Genomic DNA, 23,371 nt, shown 5'->3' with positions numbered 1-23,371 from the left:
CGTGGTAAAATAAAAACCGGCAAATAGGATTTATTGATAATTGATTCGTAATCATTTTATGTGGTTTAAAATACCTAAAAAACGTTTTTAAACCATATGAGGACTCTATTACATGCATTGCCATCCGTACAAACTGTATTTAAATATGAATGTATGTTTTTTCATTCATTCATCTATAATATAACATAGTTATAAATCATTAAAACACTACAGCAACTTGACAATAACCTCTGAGTTAAGTCAACTTTTGACTGATTAGTTCAGAACTTGACCGTGGCAAAATAAAAACCGGCAAATAGGAATTATTGATAATTGATTAGTAAACATTTGATATGGTTTAAAATACCTAAAAAAATGTTTTTAAAACAGGAATTATTAAAAATTAATTAGTAAATAATTTTATGTGGTTTAAAATACCTAAAAACGTTTTTAAACCATATGAGGGACTCTATTACATGCATTGTCATCCATACAAACTGTATTTAAATATGAATGTATGTTTTTTCATCCGTTCATCTATAATATAACATAGTTATAAATCATTAAAACACTACAGCAACTTGACAATAAGCTCTGAGTTAAGTCAACTTTTGACTAATTAGTTCGGAACTTGACCGTGGTAAAATAAAAACCGGCAAATAGGAATTATTGATAATTGATTAGTAAATCATTTTATGTGGTTTAAAATACCTAAAAAATATTTTTAAACCATATGAGGGACTCTATTACATGCATTGTCATCCGTACAAACTGTATTTAAATATGAATGTATGTTTTTTCATCCGTTCATCTATAATATAACATAGTTATAAATCATTAAAACACTACAGCAACTTGACAATAAGCTCTGAGTTAAGTCAATTTTCCACTAATTGGTTCGGAACTTGACCGTGGTAAAATAAAAACCGGCAAATAGGATTTATTGATAATTAATTAGTAAAAATGTTATGTGGTTTAAAATACCTAAACAACAGTTTTAAACCATATGAGGGACTTTATTACATGCATTGTCATCCGTACAAACTGTATTTAAATATGAATGTGTGTTTTTTCATCCGTTCATCTATAATATAACATAGTTATAAATCATTAAAACACTACAGCAACTTGACAATAAGCTCTGAGTTAAGTCAACTTTTGACTAATTAGTCCGGAACTTGACCGTGGTAAAATAAAAACCGGCAAATAGGAATTATTGATATTTGATTCGTAAATTTTATGTGGTTTAAAATACCTAAAAACGTTTTTAAACCATATGAGGGACTCTATTACATGCATTTTCATCCGTACAAACTGTATTTAAATATGAATGTGTGTTTTTTCATCCGTTCATCTATAATATAACATAGTTGTAAATCATTAAAACAGTACAGCAACTTGACAATAAGCTCTGAGTTAAGTAAATTTTCCACTAATTGGTTCGGAACTTGACCGTGGTAAAATAAAAACCGGCAAATAGGAACTATTGATGATTGATTAGTAAAAATGGTATATGGTTTAAATCACCTAAAAAAACGTTTTTAAACCATATGAGGGACTCTATTACATGCATTGTCATCCGTACAAACTGTATTTAAATATGAATGTATGTTTTTTCATCCGTTCATCTATAATATAACATAGTTATAAATCATTAAAACACTACAGCAACTTGACAATAAGCTCTGAGTTAAGTCAATTTTCGACTAATTGGTTCGGAACTTGACCGTGGCAAAATAAAAACCGGCAAATAGGAATTATTGATAGTTGATTAGTAAATTATTTTTTGTGGTTTAAAATACCTTAAAACGTATTTAAACCATATGAGGGACTTTGATACATACATTGTCATCCATACAAACTGTATTTAAATATGAATATATGTTTTTTCATCCATTCATCTACAGTATAAAATAGTTATAAATCATTAAAACACTACAGCAACTTGACAATAAGCTCTGAGTTAAGTCAACTTTTGACTAATTGGTTCGGAACTTGACCGTGGTAAAATAAAAACCGGCAAATAGGAATTATTGATAATTGATTAGTAAAAATGTTATGTGGTTTAAAATACCTAAAAACGTTTTTAAACCATATGAGGGACTTTATTACATGCATTGTCATCCATACAAACTGTATTTAAATATGAATGTATGTTTTTTCATCCATTCATCTACAGTATAAAATAGTTATAAATCATTAAAACACTACAGCAACTTGACAATAAGCTCTGAGTTTAGTCAACTTTTGACGAATTGTTTCAGAACTTGACCGTGGTAAAATAAAAACCGGCATATAGGAATGGTTGATAATTGATTAGTAAATGATTTTATGTGGTTTAAAATACCTAAAAACGTTTTTAAACCATATGAGGGACTCTATTACATGCATTGTCATCCGTACAAACTGTATTTAAATATGAATGTATGTTTTTTCATCCGTTCATCTATTATATAACATAGTTATAAATCATTAAAACACTACAGCAACTTGACAATAAGCTCTGAGTTAAGTCAATTTTCCACTAATTGGTTCGGAACTTGACCGTGGTAAAATAAAAACCGGCAAATAGGAATTATTGATAATTGATTAGTAAAAATGTTATATGGTTTAAAATACCTAAAAAAACGTTTTTAAACCATATGAGGGACTCTATTACATGCATTGTCATCCGTACAAACTGTATTTAAATATGAATGTATGTTTTTTCATCCGTTCATCTATAATATAACATAGTTGTAAATCATTAAAACAGTACAGCAACTTGACAATAAGCTCTGAGTTAAGTAAATTTTCCACTAATTGGTTCGGAACTTGACCGTGGTAAAATAAAAACCGGCAAATAGGAACTATTGATGATTGATTAGTAAAAATGTTATTTGGTTTAAAATACCTAAAAAAACTTTTTTAAACCATATGAGGGACTCTATTACATGCATTGTCATCCATACAAACTGTATTTAAATATGAATATATGTTTTTTCATCCATTCATCTACAGTATAAAATAGTTATAAATCATTAAAACACTACAGCAACTTGACAATAAGCTCTGAGTTAAGTCAACTTTTGACTAATTGGTTCGGAACTTGACCGTGGTAAAATAAAAACCGGCAAATAGGAATTATTGATAATTGATTAGTAAAAATGTTATGTGGTTTAAAATACCTAAAAACGTTTTTAAACCATATGAGGGACTTTATTACATGCATTGTCATCCATACAAACTGTATTTAAATATGAATGTATGTTTTTTCATCCATTCATCTACAGTATAAAATAGTTACAAATCATTAAAACACTACAGCAACTTGACAATAAGCTCTGAGTTAAGTCAACTTTTGACTAATTAGTTCGGAACTTCACCGTGGTAAAATAAAAACCGGCAAATAGGAATTATTGATAATTGTTTAGCAAAAATGTTACATAGCTTAAAATACCTAAAAAAAACGTTTTTAAACCATATGAGGGACTCTATTACATGCATTGTCATCCGTACAAACTGTATTTAAATATGAATGTATGTTTTTTCATCAGTTCATCTATAATATAACATAGTTATAAATCATTAAAACACTACAGCAACTTGACAATAAGCTCTGAGTTAAGTAAATTTTCCACTAATTGGTTCGGAACTTGACCGTGGTAAAATAAAAACCGGCAAATAGGAATTATTGATAATTGATTAGTAAATGATTTTATGTGGTTTAAAATATCTAAACAACAGTTTTAAACCATATGAGGACTCGATTACATGCATTGCCATCCATACAAACTGTATTTAAATATGAATGTATGTTTTTTCATCCATTCATCTACAGTATAAAATAGTTATAAATCATTAAAACACTACAGCAACTTGACAATAAGCTCTGAGTTAAGTCAACTTTTGACTAATTGGTTCGGAACTTGACCGTGGTAAAATAAAAACCGGCAAATAGGAATTATTGATAATTGATTAGTAAATGATTTTATGTGGTTTAAAATACCTAAAAAACGTTTTTAAACCATATGAGGGACTCTATTACATGCATTGTCATCCGTACAAACTGTATTTAAATATGAATGTATGTTTTTTCATCCGTTCATCTATAATATAACATAGTTATAAATCATTAAGACACTACAGCAACTTGACAATAAGCTCTGAGTTAAGTAAATTTTCCACTAATTGGTTCGGAACTTGACCGTGGTAAAATAAAAACCGGCAAATAGGAATTATTGATAATTGATTAGTAAAAATGTTATATGGTTTAAAATACCTAAAAAACGTTTTTAAACCATATGAGGGACTCTATTACATGCATTGTCATCCGTACAAACTGTATTTAAATATGAATGTATGTTTTTTCATCCATTCATCTACAGTATAAAATAGTTATAAATCATTAAAACAGTACAGCAACTTGACAATAAGCTCTGAGTTAAGTCAACTTTTGACTAATTGGTTCGGAACTTGACCATGGTAAAATAAAAACCGGCAAATAGGAATTATTGATAATTGATTAGTAAATGATTTTATGTGGTTTAAAATACCTAAAAAAACGTTTTTAAACCATATGAGGGACTCTATTACATGCATTGTCATCCGTACAAACTGTATTTAAATATGAATGTATGTTTTTTCATCCGTTCATCTATAATATAACATAGTTATAAATCATTAAAACACTACAGCAACTTGACAATAAGCTCTGAGTTAAGTCAATTTTCCACTAATTGGTTCGGAACTTGACCGTGGTAAAATAAAAACCGGCAAATAGGATTTATTGATAATTAATTAGTAAAAATGTTATGTGGTTTAAAATACCTAAACAACAGTTTTAAACCATATGAGGGACTTTATTACATGCATTGTCATCCGTACAAACTGTATTTAAATATGAATGTGTGTTTTTTCATCCGTTCATCTATAATATAACATAGTTATAAATCATTAAAACACTACAGCAACTTGACAATAAGCTCTGAGTTAAGTCAACTTTTGACTAATTAGTCCGGAACTTGACCGTGGTAAAATAAAAACCGGCAAATAGGAATTATTGATATTTGATTCGTAAATTTTATGTGGTTTAAAATACCTAAAAACGTTTTTAAACCATATGAGGGACTCTATTACATGCATTTTCATCCGTACAAACTGTATTTAAATATGAATGTGTGTTTTTTCATCCGTTCATCTATAATATAACATAGTTGTAAATCATTAAAACAGTACAGCAACTTGACAATAAGCTCTGAGTTAAGTAAATTTTCCACTAATTGGTTCGGAACTTGACCGTGGTAAAATAAAAACCGGCAAATAGGAACTATTGATGATTGATTAGTAAAAATGGTATATGGTTTAAATCACCTAAAAAAACGTTTTTAAACCATATGAGGGACTCTATTACATGCATTGTCATCCGTACAAACTGTATTTAAATATGAATGTATGTTTTTTCATCCGTTCATCTATAATATAACATAGTTATAAATCATTAAAACACTACAGCAACTTGACAATAAGCTCTGAGTTAAGTCAATTTTCGACTAATTGGTTCGGAACTTGACCGTGGCAAAATAAAAACCGGCAAATAGGAATTATTGATAGTTGATTAGTAAATTATTTTTTGTGGTTTAAAATACCTTAAAACGTATTTAAACCATATGAGGGACTTTGATACATACATTGTCATCCATACAAACTGTATTTAAATATGAATATATGTTTTTTCATCCATTCATCTACAGTATAAAATAGTTATAAATCATTAAAACACTACAGCAACTTGACAATAAGCTCTGAGTTAAGTCAACTTTTGACTAATTGGTTCGGAACTTGACCGTGGTAAAATAAAAACCGGCAAATAGGAATTATTGATAATTGATTAGTAAAAATGTTATGTGGTTTAAAATACCTAAAAACGTTTTTAAACCATATGAGGGACTTTATTACATGCATTGTCATCCATACAAACTGTATTTAAATATGAATGTATGTTTTTTCATCCATTCATCTACAGTATAAAATAGTTATAAATCATTAAAACACTACAGCAACTTGACAATAAGCTCTGAGTTTAGTCAACTTTTGACGAATTGTTTCAGAACTTGACCGTGGTAAAATAAAAACCGGCATATAGGAATGGTTGATAATTGATTAGTAAATGATTTTATGTGGTTTAAAATACCTAAAAACGTTTTTAAACCATATGAGGGACTCTATTACATGCATTGTCATCCGTACAAACTGTATTTAAATATGAATGTATGTTTTTTCATCCGTTCATCTATAATATAACATAGTTGTAAATCATTAAAACACTACAGCAACTTGACAATAAGCTCTGAGTTAAGTAAATTTTCCACTAATTGGTTCGGAACTTGACCGTGGTAAAATAAAAACCGGCAAATAGGAACTATTGATGATTGATTAGTAAAAATGGTATATGGTTTAAATCACCTAAAAAAACGTTTTTAAACCATATGAGGGACTCTATTACATGCATTGTCATCCGTACAAACTGTATTTAAATATGAATGTATGTTTTTTCATCCGTTCATCTATAATATAACATAGTTATAAATCATTAAAACACTACAGCAACTTGACAATAAGCTCTGAGTTAAGTCAATTTTCGACTAATTGGTTCGGAACTTGACCGTGGCAAAATAAAAACCGGCAAATAGGAATTATTGATAGTTGATTAGTAAATTATTTTTTGTGGTTTAAAATACCTTAAAACGTATTTAAACCATATGAGGGACTTTGATACATACATTGTCATCCATACAAACTGTATTTAAATATGAATATATGTTTTTTCATCCATTCATCTACAGTATAAAATAGTTATAAATCATTAAAACACTACAGCAACTTGACAATAAGCTCTGAGTTAAGTCAACTTTTGACTAATTGGTTCGGAACTTGACCGTGGTAAAATAAAAACCGGCAAATAGGAATTATTGATAATTGATTAGTAAAAATGTTATGTGGTTTAAAATACCTAAAAACGTTTTTAAACCATATGAGGGACTTTATTACATGCATTGTCATCCATACAAACTGTATTTAAATATGAATGTATGTTTTTTCATCCATTCATCTACAGTATAAAATAGTTATAAATCATTAAAACACTACAGCAACTTGACAATAAGCTCTGAGTTTAGTCAACTTTTGACGAATTGTTTCAGAACTTGACCGTGGTAAAATAAAAACCGGCATATAGGAATGGTTGATAATTGATTAGTAAATGATTTTATGTGGTTTAAAATACCTAAAAACGTTTTTAAACCATATGAGGGACTCTATTACATGCATTGTCATCCGTACAAACTGTATTTAAATATGAATGTATGTTTTTTCATCCGTTCATCTATTATATAACATAGTTATAAATCATTAAAACACTACAGCAACTTGACAATAAGCTCTGAGTTAAGTCAATTTTCCACTAATTGGTTCGGAACTTGACCGTGGTAAAATAAAAACCGGCAAATAGGAATTATTGATAATTGATTAGTAAAAATGTTATATGGTTTAAAATACCTAAAAAAACGTTTTTAAACCATATGAGGGACTCTATTACATGCATTGTCATCCGTACAAACTGTATTTAAATATGAATGTATGTTTTTTCATCCGTTCATCTATAATATAACATAGTTGTAAATCATTAAAACAGTACAGCAACTTGACAATAAGCTCTGAGTTAAGTAAATTTTCCACTAATTGGTTCGGAACTTGACCGTGGTAAAATAAAAACCGGCAAATAGGAACTATTGATGATTGATTAGTAAAAATGTTATTTGGTTTAAAATACCTAAAAAAACTTTTTTAAACCATATGAGGGACTTATTACATGCATTGTCATCCATACAAACTGTATTTAAATATGAATATATGTTTTTTCATCCATTCATCTACAGTATAAAATAGTTATAAATCATTAAAACACTACAGCAACTTGACAATAAGCTCTGAGTTAAGTCAACTTTTGACTAATTGGTTCGGAACTTGACCGTGGTAAAATAAAAACCGGCAAATAGGAATTATTGATAATTGATTAGTAAAAATGTTATGTGGTTTAAAATACCTAAAAACGTTTTTAAACCATATGAGGGACTTTATTACATGCATTGTCATCCATACAAACTGTATTTAAATATGAATGTATGTTTTTTCATCCATTCATCTACAGTATAAAATAGTTACAAATCATTAAAACACTACAGCAACTTGACAATAAGCTCTGAGTTAAGTCAACTTTTGACTAATTAGTTCGGAACTTCACCGTGGTAAAATAAAAACCGGCAAATAGGAATTATTGATAATTGTTTAGCAAAAATGTTACATAGCTTAAAATACCTAAAAAAAACGTTTTTAAACCATATGAGGGACTCTATTACATGCATTGTCATCCGTACAAACTGTATTTAAATATGAATGTATGTTTTTTCATCAGTTCATCTATAATATAACATAGTTATAAATCATTAAAACACTACAGCAACTTGACAATAAGCTCTGAGTTAAGTAAATTTTCCACTAATTGGTTCGGAACTTGACCGTGGTAAAATAAAAACCGGCAAATAGGAATTATTGATAATTGATTAGTAAATGATTTTATGTGGTTTAAAATATCTAAACAACAGTTTTAAACCATATGAGGACTCGATTACATGCATTGCCATCCATACAAACTGTATTTAAATATGAATGTATGTTTTTTCATCCATTCATCTACAGTATAAAATAGTTATAAATCATTAAAACACTACAGCAACTTGACAATAAGCTCTGAGTTAAGTCAACTTTTGACTAATTGGTTCGGAACTTGACCGTGGTAAAATAAAAACCGGCAAATAGGAATTATTGATAATTGATTAGTAAATGATTTTATGTGGTTTAAAATACCTAAAAAACGTTTTTAAACCATATGAGGGACTCTATTACATGCATTGTCATCCGTACAAACTGTATTTAAATATGAATGTATGTTTTTTCATCCGTTCATCTATAATATAACATAGTTATAAATCATTAAGACACTACAGCAACTTGACAATAAGCTCTGAGTTAAGTAAATTTTCCACTAATTGGTTCGGAACTTGACCGTGGTAAAATAAAAACCGGCAAATAGGAATTATTGATAATTGATTAGTAAAAATGTTATATGGTTTAAAATACCTAAAAAACGTTTTTAAACCATATGAGGGACTCTATTACATGCATTGTCATCCGTACAAACTGTATTTAAATATGAATGTATGTTTTTTCATCCATTCATCTACAGTATAAAATAGTTATAAATCATTAAAACAGTACAGCAACTTGACAATAAGCTCTGAGTTAAGTCAACTTTTGACTAATTGGTTCGGAACTTGACCATGGTAAAATAAAAACCGGCAAATAGGAATTATTGATAATTGATTAGTAAATGATTTTATGTGGTTTAAAATACCTAAAAAAACGTTTTTAAACCATATGAGGGACTCTATTACATGCATTGTCATCCGTACAAACTGTATTTAAATATGAATGTATGTTTTTTCATCCGTTCATCTATAATATAACATAGTTATAAATCATTAAAACACTACAGCAACTTGACAATAAGCTCTGAGTTAAGTCAATTTTCCACTAATTGGTTCGGAACTTGACCGTGGTAAAATAAAAACCGGCAAATAGGATTTATTGATAATTAATTAGTAAAAATGTTATGTGGTTTAAAATACCTAAACAACAGTTTTAAACCATATGAGGGACTTTATTACATGCATTGTCATCCGTACAAACTGTATTTAAATATGAATGTGTGTTTTTTCATCCGTTCATCTATAATATAACATAGTTATAAATCATTAAAACACTACAGCAACTTGACAATAAGCTCTGAGTTAAGTCAACTTTTGACTAATTAGTCCGGAACTTGACCGTGGTAAAATAAAAACCGGCAAATAGGAATTATTGATATTTGATTCGTAAATTTTATGTGGTTTAAAATACCTAAAAACGTTTTTAAACCATATGAGGGACTCTATTACATGCATTTTCATCCGTACAAACTGTATTTAAATATGAATGTGTGTTTTTTCATCCGTTCATCTATAATATAACATAGTTGTAAATCATTAAAACAGTACAGCAACTTGACAATAAGCTCTGAGTTAAGTAAATTTTCCACTAATTGGTTCGGAACTTGACCGTGGTAAAATAAAAACCGGCAAATAGGAACTATTGATGATTGATTAGTAAAAATGGTATATGGTTTAAATCACCTAAAAAAACGTTTTTAAACCATATGAGGGACTCTATTACATGCATTGTCATCCGTACAAACTGTATTTAAATATGAATGTATGTTTTTTCATCCGTTCATCTATAATATAACATAGTTATAAATCATTAAAACACTACAGCAACTTGACAATAAGCTCTGAGTTAAGTCAATTTTCGACTAATTGGTTCGGAACTTGACCGTGGCAAAATAAAAACCGGCAAATAGGAATTATTGATAGTTGATTAGTAAATTATTTTTTGTGGTTTAAAATACCTTAAAACGTATTTAAACCATATGAGGGACTTTGATACATACATTGTCATCCATACAAACTGTATTTAAATATGAATATATGTTTTTTCATCCATTCATCTACAGTATAAAATAGTTATAAATCATTAAAACACTACAGCAACTTGACAATAAGCTCTGAGTTAAGTCAACTTTTGACTAATTGGTTCGGAACTTGACCGTGGTAAAATAAAAACCGGCAAATAGGAATTATTGATAATTGATTAGTAAAAATGTTATGTGGTTTAAAATACCTAAAAACGTTTTTAAACCATATGAGGGACTTTATTACATGCATTGTCATCCATACAAACTGTATTTAAATATGAATGTATGTTTTTTCATCCATTCATCTACAGTATAAAATAGTTATAAATCATTAAAACACTACAGCAACTTGACAATAAGCTCTGAGTTTAGTCAACTTTTGACGAATTGTTTCAGAACTTGACCGTGGTAAAATAAAAACCGGCATATAGGAATGGTTGATAATTGATTAGTAAATGATTTTATGTGGTTTAAAATACCTAAAAACGTTTTTAAACCATATGAGGGACTCTATTACATGCATTGTCATCCGTACAAACTGTATTTAAATATGAATGTATGTTTTTTCATCCGTTCATCTATTATATAACATAGTTATAAATCATTAAAACACTACAGCAACTTGACAATAAGCTCTGAGTTAAGTCAATTTTCCACTAATTGGTTCGGAACTTGACCGTGGTAAAATAAAAACCGGCAAATAGGAATTATTGATAATTGATTAGTAAAAATGTTATATGGTTTAAAATACCTAAAAAAACGTTTTTAAACCATATGAGGGACTCTATTACATGCATTGTCATCCGTACAAACTGTATTTAAATATGAATGTATGTTTTTTCATCCGTTCATCTATAATATAACATAGTTGTAAATCATTAAAACAGTACAGCAACTTGACAATAAGCTCTGAGTTAAGTAAATTTTCCACTAATTGGTTCGGAACTTGACCGTGGTAAAATAAAAACCGGCAAATAGGAACTATTGATGATTGATTAGTAAAAATGTTATTTGGTTTAAAATACCTAAAAAAACTTTTTTAAACCATATGAGGGACTCTATTACATGCATTGTCATCCATACAAACTGTATTTAAATATGAATATATGTTTTTTCATCCATTCATCTACAGTATAAAATAGTTATAAATCATTAAAACACTACAGCAACTTGACAATAAGCTCTGAGTTAAGTCAACTTTTGACTAATTGGTTCGGAACTTGACCGTGGTAAAATAAAAACCGGCAAATAGGAATTATTGATAATTGATTAGTAAAAATGTTATGTGGTTTAAAATACCTAAAAACGTTTTTAAACCATATGAGGGACTTTATTACATGCATTGTCATCCATACAAACTGTATTTAAATATGAATGTATGTTTTTTCATCCATTCATCTACAGTATAAAATAGTTACAAATCATTAAAACACTACAGCAACTTGACAATAAGCTCTGAGTTAAGTCAACTTTTGACTAATTAGTTCGGAACTTCACCGTGGTAAAATAAAAACCGGCAAATAGGAATTATTGATAATTGTTTAGCAAAAATGTTACATAGCTTAAAATACCTAAAAAAAACGTTTTTAAACCATATGAGGGACTCTATTACATGCATTGTCATCCGTACAAACTGTATTTAAATATGAATGTATGTTTTTTCATCAGTTCATCTATAATATAACATAGTTATAAATCATTAAAACACTACAGCAACTTGACAATAAGCTCTGAGTTAAGTAAATTTTCCACTAATTGGTTCGGAACTTGACCGTGGTAAAATAAAAACCGGCAAATAGGAATTATTGATAATTGATTAGTAAATGATTTTATGTGGTTTAAAATATCTAAACAACAGTTTTAAACCATATGAGGACTCGATTACATGCATTGCCATCCATACAAACTGTATTTAAATATGAATGTATGTTTTTTCATCCATTCATCTACAGTATAAAATAGTTATAAATCATTAAAACACTACAGCAACTTGACAATAAGCTCTGAGTTAAGTCAACTTTTGACTAATTGGTTCGGAACTTGACCGTGGTAAAATAAAAACCGGCAAATAGGAATTATTGATAATTGATTAGTAAATGATTTTATGTGGTTTAAAATACCTAAAAAACGTTTTTAAACCATATGAGGGACTCTATTACATGCATTGTCATCCGTACAAACTGTATTTAAATATGAATGTATGTTTTTTCATCCGTTCATCTATAATATAACATAGTTATAAATCATTAAGACACTACAGCAACTTGACAATAAGCTCTGAGTTAAGTAAATTTTCCACTAATTGGTTCGGAACTTGACCGTGGTAAAATAAAAACCGGCAAATAGGAATTATTGATAATTGATTAGTAAAAATGTTATATGGTTTAAAATACCTAAAAAACGTTTTTAAACCATATGAGGGACTCTATTACATGCATTGTCATCCGTACAAACTGTATTTAAATATGAATGTATGTTTTTTCATCCATTCATCTACAGTATAAAATAGTTATAAATCATTAAAACAGTACAGCAACTTGACAATAAGCTCTGAGTTAAGTCAACTTTTGACTAATTGGTTCGGAACTTGACCATGGTAAAATAAAAACCGGCAAATAGGAATTATTGATAATTGATTAGTAAATGATTTTATGTGGTTTAAAATACCTAAAAAAACGTTTTTAAACCATATGAGGGACTCTATTACATGCATTGTCATCCGTACAAACTGTATTTAAATATGAATGTATGTTTTTTCATCCGTTCATCTATAATATAACATAGTTATAAATCATTAAAACACTACAGCAACTTGACAATAAGCTCTGAGTTAAGTCAATTTTCCACTAATTGGTTCGGAACTTGACCGTGGTAAAATAAAAACCGGCAAATAGGATTTATTGATAATTAATTAGTAAAAATGTTATGTGGTTTAAAATACCTAAACAACAGTTTTAAACCATATGAGGGACTTTATTACATGCATTGTCATCCGTACAAACTGTATTTAAATATGAATGTGTGTTTTTTCATCCGTTCATCTATAATATAACATAGTTATAAATCATTAAAACACTACAGCAACTTGACAATAAGCTCTGAGTTAAGTCAACTTTTGACTAATTAGTCCGGAACTTGACCGTGGTAAAATAAAAACCGGCAAATAGGAATTATTGATATTTGATTCGTAAATTTTATGTGGTTTAAAATACCTAAAAACGTTTTTAAACCATATGAGGGACTCTATTACATGCATTTTCATCCGTACAAACTGTATTTAAATATGAATGTGTGTTTTTTCATCCGTTCATCTATAATATAACATAGTTGTAAATCATTAAAACAGTACAGCAACTTGACAATAAGCTCTGAGTTAAGTAAATTTTCCACTAATTGGTTCGGAACTTGACCGTGGTAAAATAAAAACCGGCAAATAGGAACTATTGATGATTGATTAGTAAAAATGGTATATGGTTTAAATCACCTAAAAAAACGTTTTTAAACCATATGAGGGACTCTATTACATGCATTGTCATCCGTACAAACTGTATTTAAATATGAATGTATGTTTTTTCATCCGTTCATCTATAATATAACATAGTTATAAATCATTAAAACACTACAGCAACTTGACAATAAGCTCTGAGTTAAGTCAATTTTCGACTAATTGGTTCGGAACTTGACCGTGGCAAAATAAAAACCGGCAAATAGGAATTATTGATAGTTGATTAGTAAATTATTTTTTGTGGTTTAAAATACCTTAAAACGTATTTAAACCATATGAGGGACTTTGATACATACATTGTCATCCATACAAACTGTATTTAAATATGAATATATGTTTTTTCATCCATTCATCTACAGTATAAAATAGTTATAAATCATTAAAACACTACAGCAACTTGACAATAAGCTCTGAGTTAAGTCAACTTTTGACTAATTGGTTCGGAACTTGACCGTGGTAAAATAAAAACCGGCAAATAGGAATTATTGATAATTGATTAGTAAAAATGTTATGTGGTTTAAAATACCTAAAAACGTTTTTAAACCATATGAGGGACTTTATTACATGCATTGTCATCCATACAAACTGTATTTAAATATGAATGTATGTTTTTTCATCCATTCATCTACAGTATAAAATAGTTATAAATCATTAAAACACTACAGCAACTTGACAATAAGCTCTGAGTTTAGTCAACTTTTGACGAATTGTTTCAGAACTTGACCGTGGTAAAATAAAAACCGGCATATAGGAATGGTTGATAATTGATTAGTAAATGATTTTATGTGGTTTAAAATACCTAAAAACGTTTTTAAACCATATGAGGGACTCTATTACATGCATTGTCATCCGTACAAACTGTATTTAAATATGAATGTATGTTTTTTCATCCGTTCATCTATTATATAACATAGTTATAAATCATTAAAACACTACAGCAACTTGACAATAAGCTCTGAGTTAAGTCAATTTTCCACTAATTGGTTCGGAACTTGACCGTGGTAAAATAAAAACCGGCAAATAGGAATTATTGATAATTGATTAGTAAAAATGTTATATGGTTTAAAATACCTAAAAAAACGTTTTTAAACCATATGAGGGACTCTATTACATGCATTGTCATCCGTACAAACTGTATTTAAATATGAATGTATGTTTTTTCATCCGTTCATCTATAATATAACATAGTTGTAAATCATTAAAACACTACAGCAACTTGACAATAAGCTCTGAGTTAAGTAAATTTTCCACTAATTGGTTCGGAACTTGACCGTGGTAAAATAAAAACCGGCAAATAGGAACTATTGATGATTGATTAGTAAAAATGTTATTTGGTTTAAAATACCTAAAAAAACTTTTTTAAACCATATGAGGGACTCTATTACATGCATTGTCATCCATACAAACTGTATTTAAATATGAATATATGTTTTTTCATCCATTCATCTACAGTATAAAATAGTTATAAATCATTAAAACACTACAGCAACTTGACAATAAGCTCTGAGTTAAGTCAACTTTTGACTAATTGGTTCGGAACTTGACCGTGGTAAAATAAAAACCGGCAAATAGGAATTATTGATAATTGATTAGTAAAAATGTTATGTGGTTTAAAATACCTAAAAACGTTTTTAAACCATATGAGGGACTTTATTACATGCATTGTCATCCATACAAACTGTATTTAAATATGAATGTATGTTTTTTCATCCATTCATCTACAGTATAAAATAGTTACAAATCATTAAAACACTACAGCAACTTGACAATAAGCTCTGAGTTAAGTCAACTTTTGACTAATTAGTTCGGAACTTCACCGTGGTAAAATAAAAACCGGCAAATAGGAATTATTGATAATTGTTTAGCAAAAATGTTACATAGCTTAAAATACCTAAAAAAAACGTTTTTAAACCATATGAGGGACTCTATTACATGCATTGTCATCCGTACAAACTGTATTTAAATATGAATGTATGTTTTTTCATCCGTTCATCTATAATATAACATAGTTATAAATCATTAAAACACTACAGCAACTTGACAATAAGCTCTGAGTTAAGTAAATTTTCCACTAATTGGTTCGGAACTTGACCGTGGTAAAATAAAAACCGGCAAATAGGAATTATTGATAATTGATTAGTAAATGATTTTATGTGGTTTAAAATATCTAAACAACAGTTTTAAACCATATGAGGGACTTTATTACATACATTGTCATCCGTACAAACTGTATTTAAATATGAATGTATGTTTTTTCATCCATTCATCTATAATACAACATAGTTATAAATCATTAAAACACTACAGCAACTTGACAATAAGCTCTGAGTTAAGTCAACTTTTGACTAATTAGTTCGGAACTTGACCGTGGTAAAATAAAAACCGGCAAATAGGAATTGTTGATAATTGATTCGTAAAAATGTCTGTGGTTTAAAATACCTAAACAACAGTTTTAAACCATATGAGGGACTCTATTACATGCATTGTCAACCGTACAAACTGTATTTAAATATGAATGTGTGTTTTTTCATCCGTTCATCTATAATATAACATAGTTATAAATCATTAAAACACTACAGCAACTTGACAATAAGCTCTGAGTTAAGTAAATTTTCCACTAATTGGTTCGGAACTTGACCGTGGTAAAATAAAAACCGGCAAATAGGATTTATTGATAATTGATTATTAAAAAATGATTTTGGTTATAGTTTCAAATACCGAAAAAACTTTTTCAAACCATTGCCATCCGTACAAACTGTATTTAAATATGAATGAATGTTTTTTCACCCGTTCATCTTATACCCCTGAGAAGAAACACAGCGTTTCTTAGCTTATCAATCAATCAATCAATCAACGTTTATTTATATAGCCCTAAATCACAAGTGCTTATGAATTTTTTTGATATTACGAGGCTTCACCAACCCCCAAAATTTGGTGTTTCGCTCGTTAGCATTAGCATTCGTTCTATTGACTGTCCTTCAGACAGTTAGGAGTTTGCGTTTTTATGTGCTTACATGAAAAATATTTAAAACTTTTTTATACAAAACCTAATAGGTTCAATGTTTGCCATTGTTCCCTCACCGTACCAAAAACAAACCGAATTCCTTACTTAAAACCGAATGATGTAGCAAACCAACATTACAAGATAACAGTTGGTACAAGAAGGTTCAATCATGGTAGGTCTATCCTGGTCTACCTGTGACTTTAAGGTTTTATTGCTAACTACTAGCACTGTCTTATGTTGCTGATTGTAGTGCACCCTACGTTCCGTCCAGAAACCTACGCCCCAAGAACGCCGGCCTATTACTGATTCCCAGAACCCAAAAAAGTCTTCAGGCTCTAGAGTGTTCCGGTACTCTGGAATGTTCTACCAGCAACAGTTCGAGATGCGACCTTGGTAGAAGCATTTAAGTCGCGCCTTAAAACTCATCTATATACTCTGCTTTAGACCAGTTGACCTGCTGCTTCTCTGTTTTGCCCTACTCTCCCGCAAGGAGAGGTTACCAGAAGGCCACGAATAATCCCTGGAGAGATACCAGTCAGGAGGAGGTGCTCGATGGTCTAAGACATGGCCCTAAGACCTGGTTGGGGACCTCCTCCAAACCTCTGTTTGCCCCCAATGGACTGGACTCTCGCATAATCAGGAATCATTTGTAATAACTGTACCAACTTGGCATTCATTGCCTGTCACCCAGGATGTGGGTTCATGTAGAACCCATTAACCATTCACACCTGGTGGTGGTAAGCTACTGTCATAGCCACAGCTGCCCTGGGGTAGACTGACGAAGCAGCCCTTCGAAGCACCTGGGATTCAGGACTATAGAAATAATCGTTGATTGGTTGATTGAAACTGTGATTACCGCTAGTGCAAAGTTGATCTTCTTCATTAATCGAGGTTGTAAAGTGTAAACTTCTTCCCGTTCTTACTTCCATAATCGCGAATAGTGAAGTTTCTGTGGCGAATGCCTTTAGGAATCTTGAAGAAAAACCTCTGGCTGACAGTCGGAAGATCCAAGTCCACAGCGCTGACCGTCTGAATCACCTGTAAACAACAGATTTACAACATTGTTTTTATCTGAAGTTGTGGTCAGAAGTTTGCATAGGCTCATCTTGGGCATTAATGTTTTTTGGGCCCTTATTGACTGATTTAGAGCCACAGACTGGGAGGAGCTGCTGAATTTCGGCCGCTTGGACCCGTGATTGTATCCTTTTGGTCAAAACCCAAAGCTCATGACCAAAGGTGAGGATGGGAATGTAGATCGTAAATTGAGAGCTTTGCCTTCTGGCTCAGCTCCTTCTTCACCACAACGGATCGATACAGCGTCTGCATTACTGAGCCGCACCGATCCGCCTGTCGATCTCAAGTACCTTGAACAAGACTCCCAGGTACTTCAACTCGTCCACATGAGGCAAGATCTCTTCCCCAACATGGAGATGGCACTGCACCCTTTTCCCCGTTCTGATAGATTGACCCAGGAACCAAGGTTTTCAAGTACTAAGTAACTAAGTGTCTGATCTACTAAAGGTTTTCAATTGTACTAGCTATCAATTGTATACGCAATCTTAGTAGATCACATGCAACCGACCCACTAATAGTACACATGATTTCATAGTTTGGCGTGCAGTATTTGGATCTTAGTAGACCATGCCCTAAATCTTTCAGTTACATATAGATAATAATATCAGTAGTAGTAGTAGTAGTAGTAGGGCAGCACGGTGGAGGAGGGGTTAGTGCATCTGCCTCACAATACGAGGGTCCGGAGTAGTCTTGGGTTCAATCTCGGGCTCGGGATCTTTCTGTGTGGAGTTTGCATGTCCTCCCCGTGACTGCGTGGGTTCCCTCCGGGTACTCCGGCTTCCTCCCACTTCCAAAGACATGCACCTGGGAATAGGTTGATTGGCAACACTAAATTGGCCCTAGTGTGTGGATGTGAGTGTGAATGTTGTCTGTTTATCTGTGTTGGCCCTGCGATGAGGTGGCAACTTGTCCAGGGTGTACAACGCCTTCCGCCCGATTGTAGCTGAGATAGGCTCCAGCGCCCCCCCGCGACCCCAAATGGAATAAGCGGTAGAAAATGGATGGATGGATAGTAGTAGTACTAGGGGTCCGATCTCTGTTGTGATGTTGCTACGACAAGATTCCTCCAGACTGCCTGGTCGTTGACCAGTTCTGTCGACATTTTTAAATGAAAATGCCATATCCGTGTTCAGGATGTTCTGGATTGTGTCCATCAAGCAAGTCTTAGTTTGGTCTCCTAGACGTCGCCAGGATAACCCCTCGGGGCGATTACTGCTTCCAGGTGCTCGTGCTGTCACAGACGGCCAAAAGGATGTTGCGAGTCCAGAGGTGGCTGCTCGCCCGGATGGTCTCGCTAGTGACATGGTTCTGCCGGCTGATTTGGAGACCACGCCGGAGGACTCGGGAGTCTAAAACATTGATGGAATACACAGCATGCATATATATTTGAGGCTGAATATTGTGACGATCTGTCACTTCATTTCGGTTTGTTTCCATGTTTTTGTATTTACTTCCTGTCAGTGCTCTTATTTTGTTATATTTACTGTTGGTTCCGCTGAGCACTGTTTTCTCCTCACCTGCCGGTGATTGGCAGCCGGTCCACACCGGCTGCCAATCAGCATATGCCTATTTATGTTTTCACTCGAGCACTCCTCAGTGCTCGACGATAGACTATGTTTGGAACTGTTGTATGCAAGACTGCTACATTTCTCTGTTGTTTTATTATTAAAATCATCTTACCTGCTCATCCTCATCCTGGTTCTTGCATCTTGGGGTCACACAAACGGCAGCCATGCGAGTTCCTCACAGTATCGTCGAGCCAGAAGATTGTGTCCTCGCGAGAACCCCTGTCGGCGATGCACAGCCGACCTTCTGGACCGCACAATTTTTGGAGGACTTAAAAGCCAGGTTTGTGCGGTCCCAGCCCACAGCAGGCTCGGACCTTCCCTCTCCGCCTCGACCGCCGGTTCCGGCTCTCCGACCGGCGAGGCCACCGCCGCCTTCGCTCCTCCCGGCTCGGCCGCCGTTTCCGGATCTCCGACCGGCGCGGCCACTGCCGCCATCTTCCCCGTCGCCTGCTGTGCATCCTGTCCCGGCTCCACGGCAATCGCCTGTGCCAGCGCGTCGACCACCGGTTCCCACACCGCGTCGCACGCCAGTCGCAGCCCCGCGTCTTACGCCGGTCGCGGTGCCACGACGACCAACACCGGCTGAGTGCCCATCACCCGTTCCTGCTCCAAGGCAGCTTCCAGCAGCTGCACCACGGCTGCTATCCCTTCCATCACCCGCTCATCCTGCCAGTCCGGCGAAGGCTCCAGTGGAGCCCAACGTGATGTCCTTCCTGGCCTCCTGCTGGGACTCGGCGAGGGACGTATCTTTATCCCTCCTCCTGGCCCCCTTCCGCCCGTCCCTGGTTTTCGCACCGGGGGACATAAAAGACCCAGAACTCCTTCTCCCAGTGGTGGACGGCGTCTGGCATCCGCCTAGTGGAGGGGGGGCTACTAACAGCAGCAGTGCAGCCAAGCACACGCCGCTGTCATCCCCGCCATCGTCTCTTTCCACGGCGCCGCCACCTTCATCTTCTCTGGCGCGCCTTCGCACTGCGCGGACATCTTCCGCGTCACCGGTGGGACTCCGCACGACACCGCCATCTTCCTGGTCGGCAGCGGATCCACCCACGACCACATCTCCGGCGGGCTTTCGCATGGCGCCGCCATCTTCAGTGTCATCATTGTCGACGACTCCGCCCACGATGACATCATCTCTTGCACGCCTTCGCACGGCGCGGAGGTCTTCCGCGTCACCGGCGGGACTCTGCACGGTGCCGCCATCTTCATCGTCGGCAGAGGATCCACCGACGACGCTGTCATCCTCGTCGCCGCCAGCTGCGCGACCTCCTCCTTGTCGGCCACTAATGTGGCCGTTCCGTGGTCGTCCACCTCGCCAGTGGCAGCGGCGTTCAACGCGTCGCCGCCACTTGACTCTCCCTCGCTGGCTGCGGGGACACTTGGCCTGGCGACCCTCCGCCATGTCCTCCCTCCACCCTCCCGTAATTTTTGGACTTATTTCCGTTCTTGTATCCAGGGAACATCTGGAATCTGTTCCTTGAGGGGGGGTCCTGTGACGATCTGTCACTTCATTTCGGTTTGTTTCCATGTTTTTGTATTTACTTCCTGTCAGTGCTCTTATTTTGTTATATTTCCTGTTGGTTCCGCTGAGCACTGTTTTCTCCTCACCTGCCGGTGATTGGCAGCCGGTCCACACCTGCTGCCAATCAGTATATGCCTATTTATGTTTTCACTCGAGCACTCCTCAGTGCTCGACGATAGACTATGTTTGGAACTGTTATATGCAAGACTGCTACATTTCTCTGTTGTTTTATTATTAAAATCATCTTACCTGCTCATCCTCATCCTGGTTCTTGCATCTTGGGGTCACACAAACGGCAACCATGCGAGATCCTCACAGAATATGTCAGGTTCTGTCGGTCTTGAACCCCAAGATGCAGAAATGGCAGGCGTAGCACAGGAAAACATGACTTTAATGTCAAAAAGGAAATAGTGCAACTGGTAAGTGCTCGCTCTTACTCTGTCCCATGACTGTCAAGTCGTCGGCGGGACAACTGCGATGAAGAAGCAGCCAGTCTGCGCCAGATCCCACGGTCCTTAGTGGCCATCAATAGCTCTGGGGTCGACAGGTCATTCCATGTCTTGATGTTGTCTGTCCAGGATTTCCGTGGTCTTCCACGCTTCCTTCCGCCCTGCATGATGGTCTTGCACAGTGTCTCGTGGAGGCAAGTGTGGCCAAACCAAGCTAATGTCCTTCTTTTGACTGTTGCAAGCGGGGGTTCTTGGTGACCAACGAGTCTTTCGACTTCACCTCGCACGTACTCACTGGTTGTGTGTTCGTGGTATCTTATCTTAAGTATTCTTCTGAGGCATTTGTTTTCAAAGGCTTGTATTTTTTGGTTCTGATTCTACCAGGTAAGGGCACAAACAGGAACCAGGAAACAGGCAACAGGAAAGAGGAAACAGGATAACCAATCATCGAGCCATGACTGGAGGGCGAGGCAGGCATGAAAAGCAGCCTGATTGGCAGCTGCAACCAGGTGTGCCAGGCTGCCAATCAGGCACCGGTGAGGGAAACCAGCGCTCGGGGAGACATGCAGGAAGTGGAACTAAAATAACAGCGCCGACAGGAAAACCCAAACATAACTAAACTGTCAGTAACAATTCTGATAGAATGCATCATATTGACCCAATTATTATTACTAAACAATAGCAAAGAAACGGGCCCTAAGTTAATATGACATTTATGCCCATGATGAGTCAGAAACTGAATACAAATACGTTTTTTGAGTTTCCCCAAGTATAAAACATAGAATATGTTCAGTAAATTGCTTGCAACAATTCCTTTCACGGTTCCACTAAACCTCCAAGTCCGAGTCCATTGTTCTCGCCCGGAAAAAGGTGGAGTGCCATCTCCGGGTTGTCCCAAGTGGAGGAGTTCAAGTACCTCGGAGTCTTGTTCACGAGTGAGGGAAGAGTGGATCGTGAAATCGACAGGCGGATCGGTGCGGCGTCTTCAGTAATGCGGACGCTGTATCGATCCGTTGTGGTGAAGAAGGAGCTGAGCCGGAAGGCAAAGCTCTCAATTTACCGGTCGATCTACGTTCCCATCCTCACCTATGGTCATGAGCTTTGGGTTATGACCGAAAGGACAAGATCACGGGTACAAGCGGCCGAAATGAGCTTCCTCCGCCGGGTGGCGGGGCGCTCCCTTAGAGATAGGGTGAGAAGCTCTGCCATCCGGGAGGAGCTCAGAGTAAAGCCACTGCTCCTCCACATCGAGAGTAGCCAGATGAGGGGGTTCGGGCATCTGGTCAGGATGCCACCCGAACGCCTCCCTAGGGAGGTGTTTCGGGCACGTCCGACCGGTAGGAGACCACGGGGAAGACCCAGGACACGTTGGGAAGACTATGTCTCCCGGCTGGCCTGGGAATGCCTCGGGATCCCCCGGGAGAAGCTGGACGAAGTGGCTGGGGAGAGGGAAGTCTGGGCTTCCCTGCTTAGGCTGCTGCCCCAGCGACCCCACCTCGGATAAGCGGAAGAAGATGGATGGATGGATGAAACTATAGTAAAGAAACGGGCCCTAAGTTAATATGACATTTATGCCCATAATGAGTCAGAAACTGAATACAAACAAGTTTTTTGAGTTTCCCCAAGTATAAAACATAAAATATGTTCAGTAAATTGCTTGC

General features: G+C 34.8%; 1 protein-coding gene across 2 annotated transcripts in view; it reads right to left on the bottom strand.

The window, feature by feature from the left end:
• The window catches only part of LOC133575668 (cadherin-12-like), a 70,360-nt gene that overhangs the window by 4,338 nt on the left and 42,651 nt on the right, over positions 1-23,371 (bottom strand). For both annotated transcript variants that reach the window (XM_061928376.1, XM_061928375.1), the window contains exon 11: positions 18,021-18,135. In XM_061928376.1, coding sequence (XP_061784360.1) covers positions 18,021-18,135 — 115 coding nt within the window. The remainder of the gene's footprint in view (positions 1-18,020; positions 18,136-23,371) is intronic.

This window comes from Nerophis lumbriciformis, linkage group LG33 (genome assembly GCF_033978685.3).
Source record: "Nerophis lumbriciformis linkage group LG33, RoL_Nlum_v2.1, whole genome shotgun sequence".
NCBI lineage: Eukaryota > Metazoa > Chordata > Actinopteri > Syngnathiformes > Syngnathidae > Nerophis > Nerophis lumbriciformis.
The sequence above is the reverse complement of the archived record's forward strand: the minus strand, read 5'-3'. Positions and strand labels throughout refer to the sequence as shown.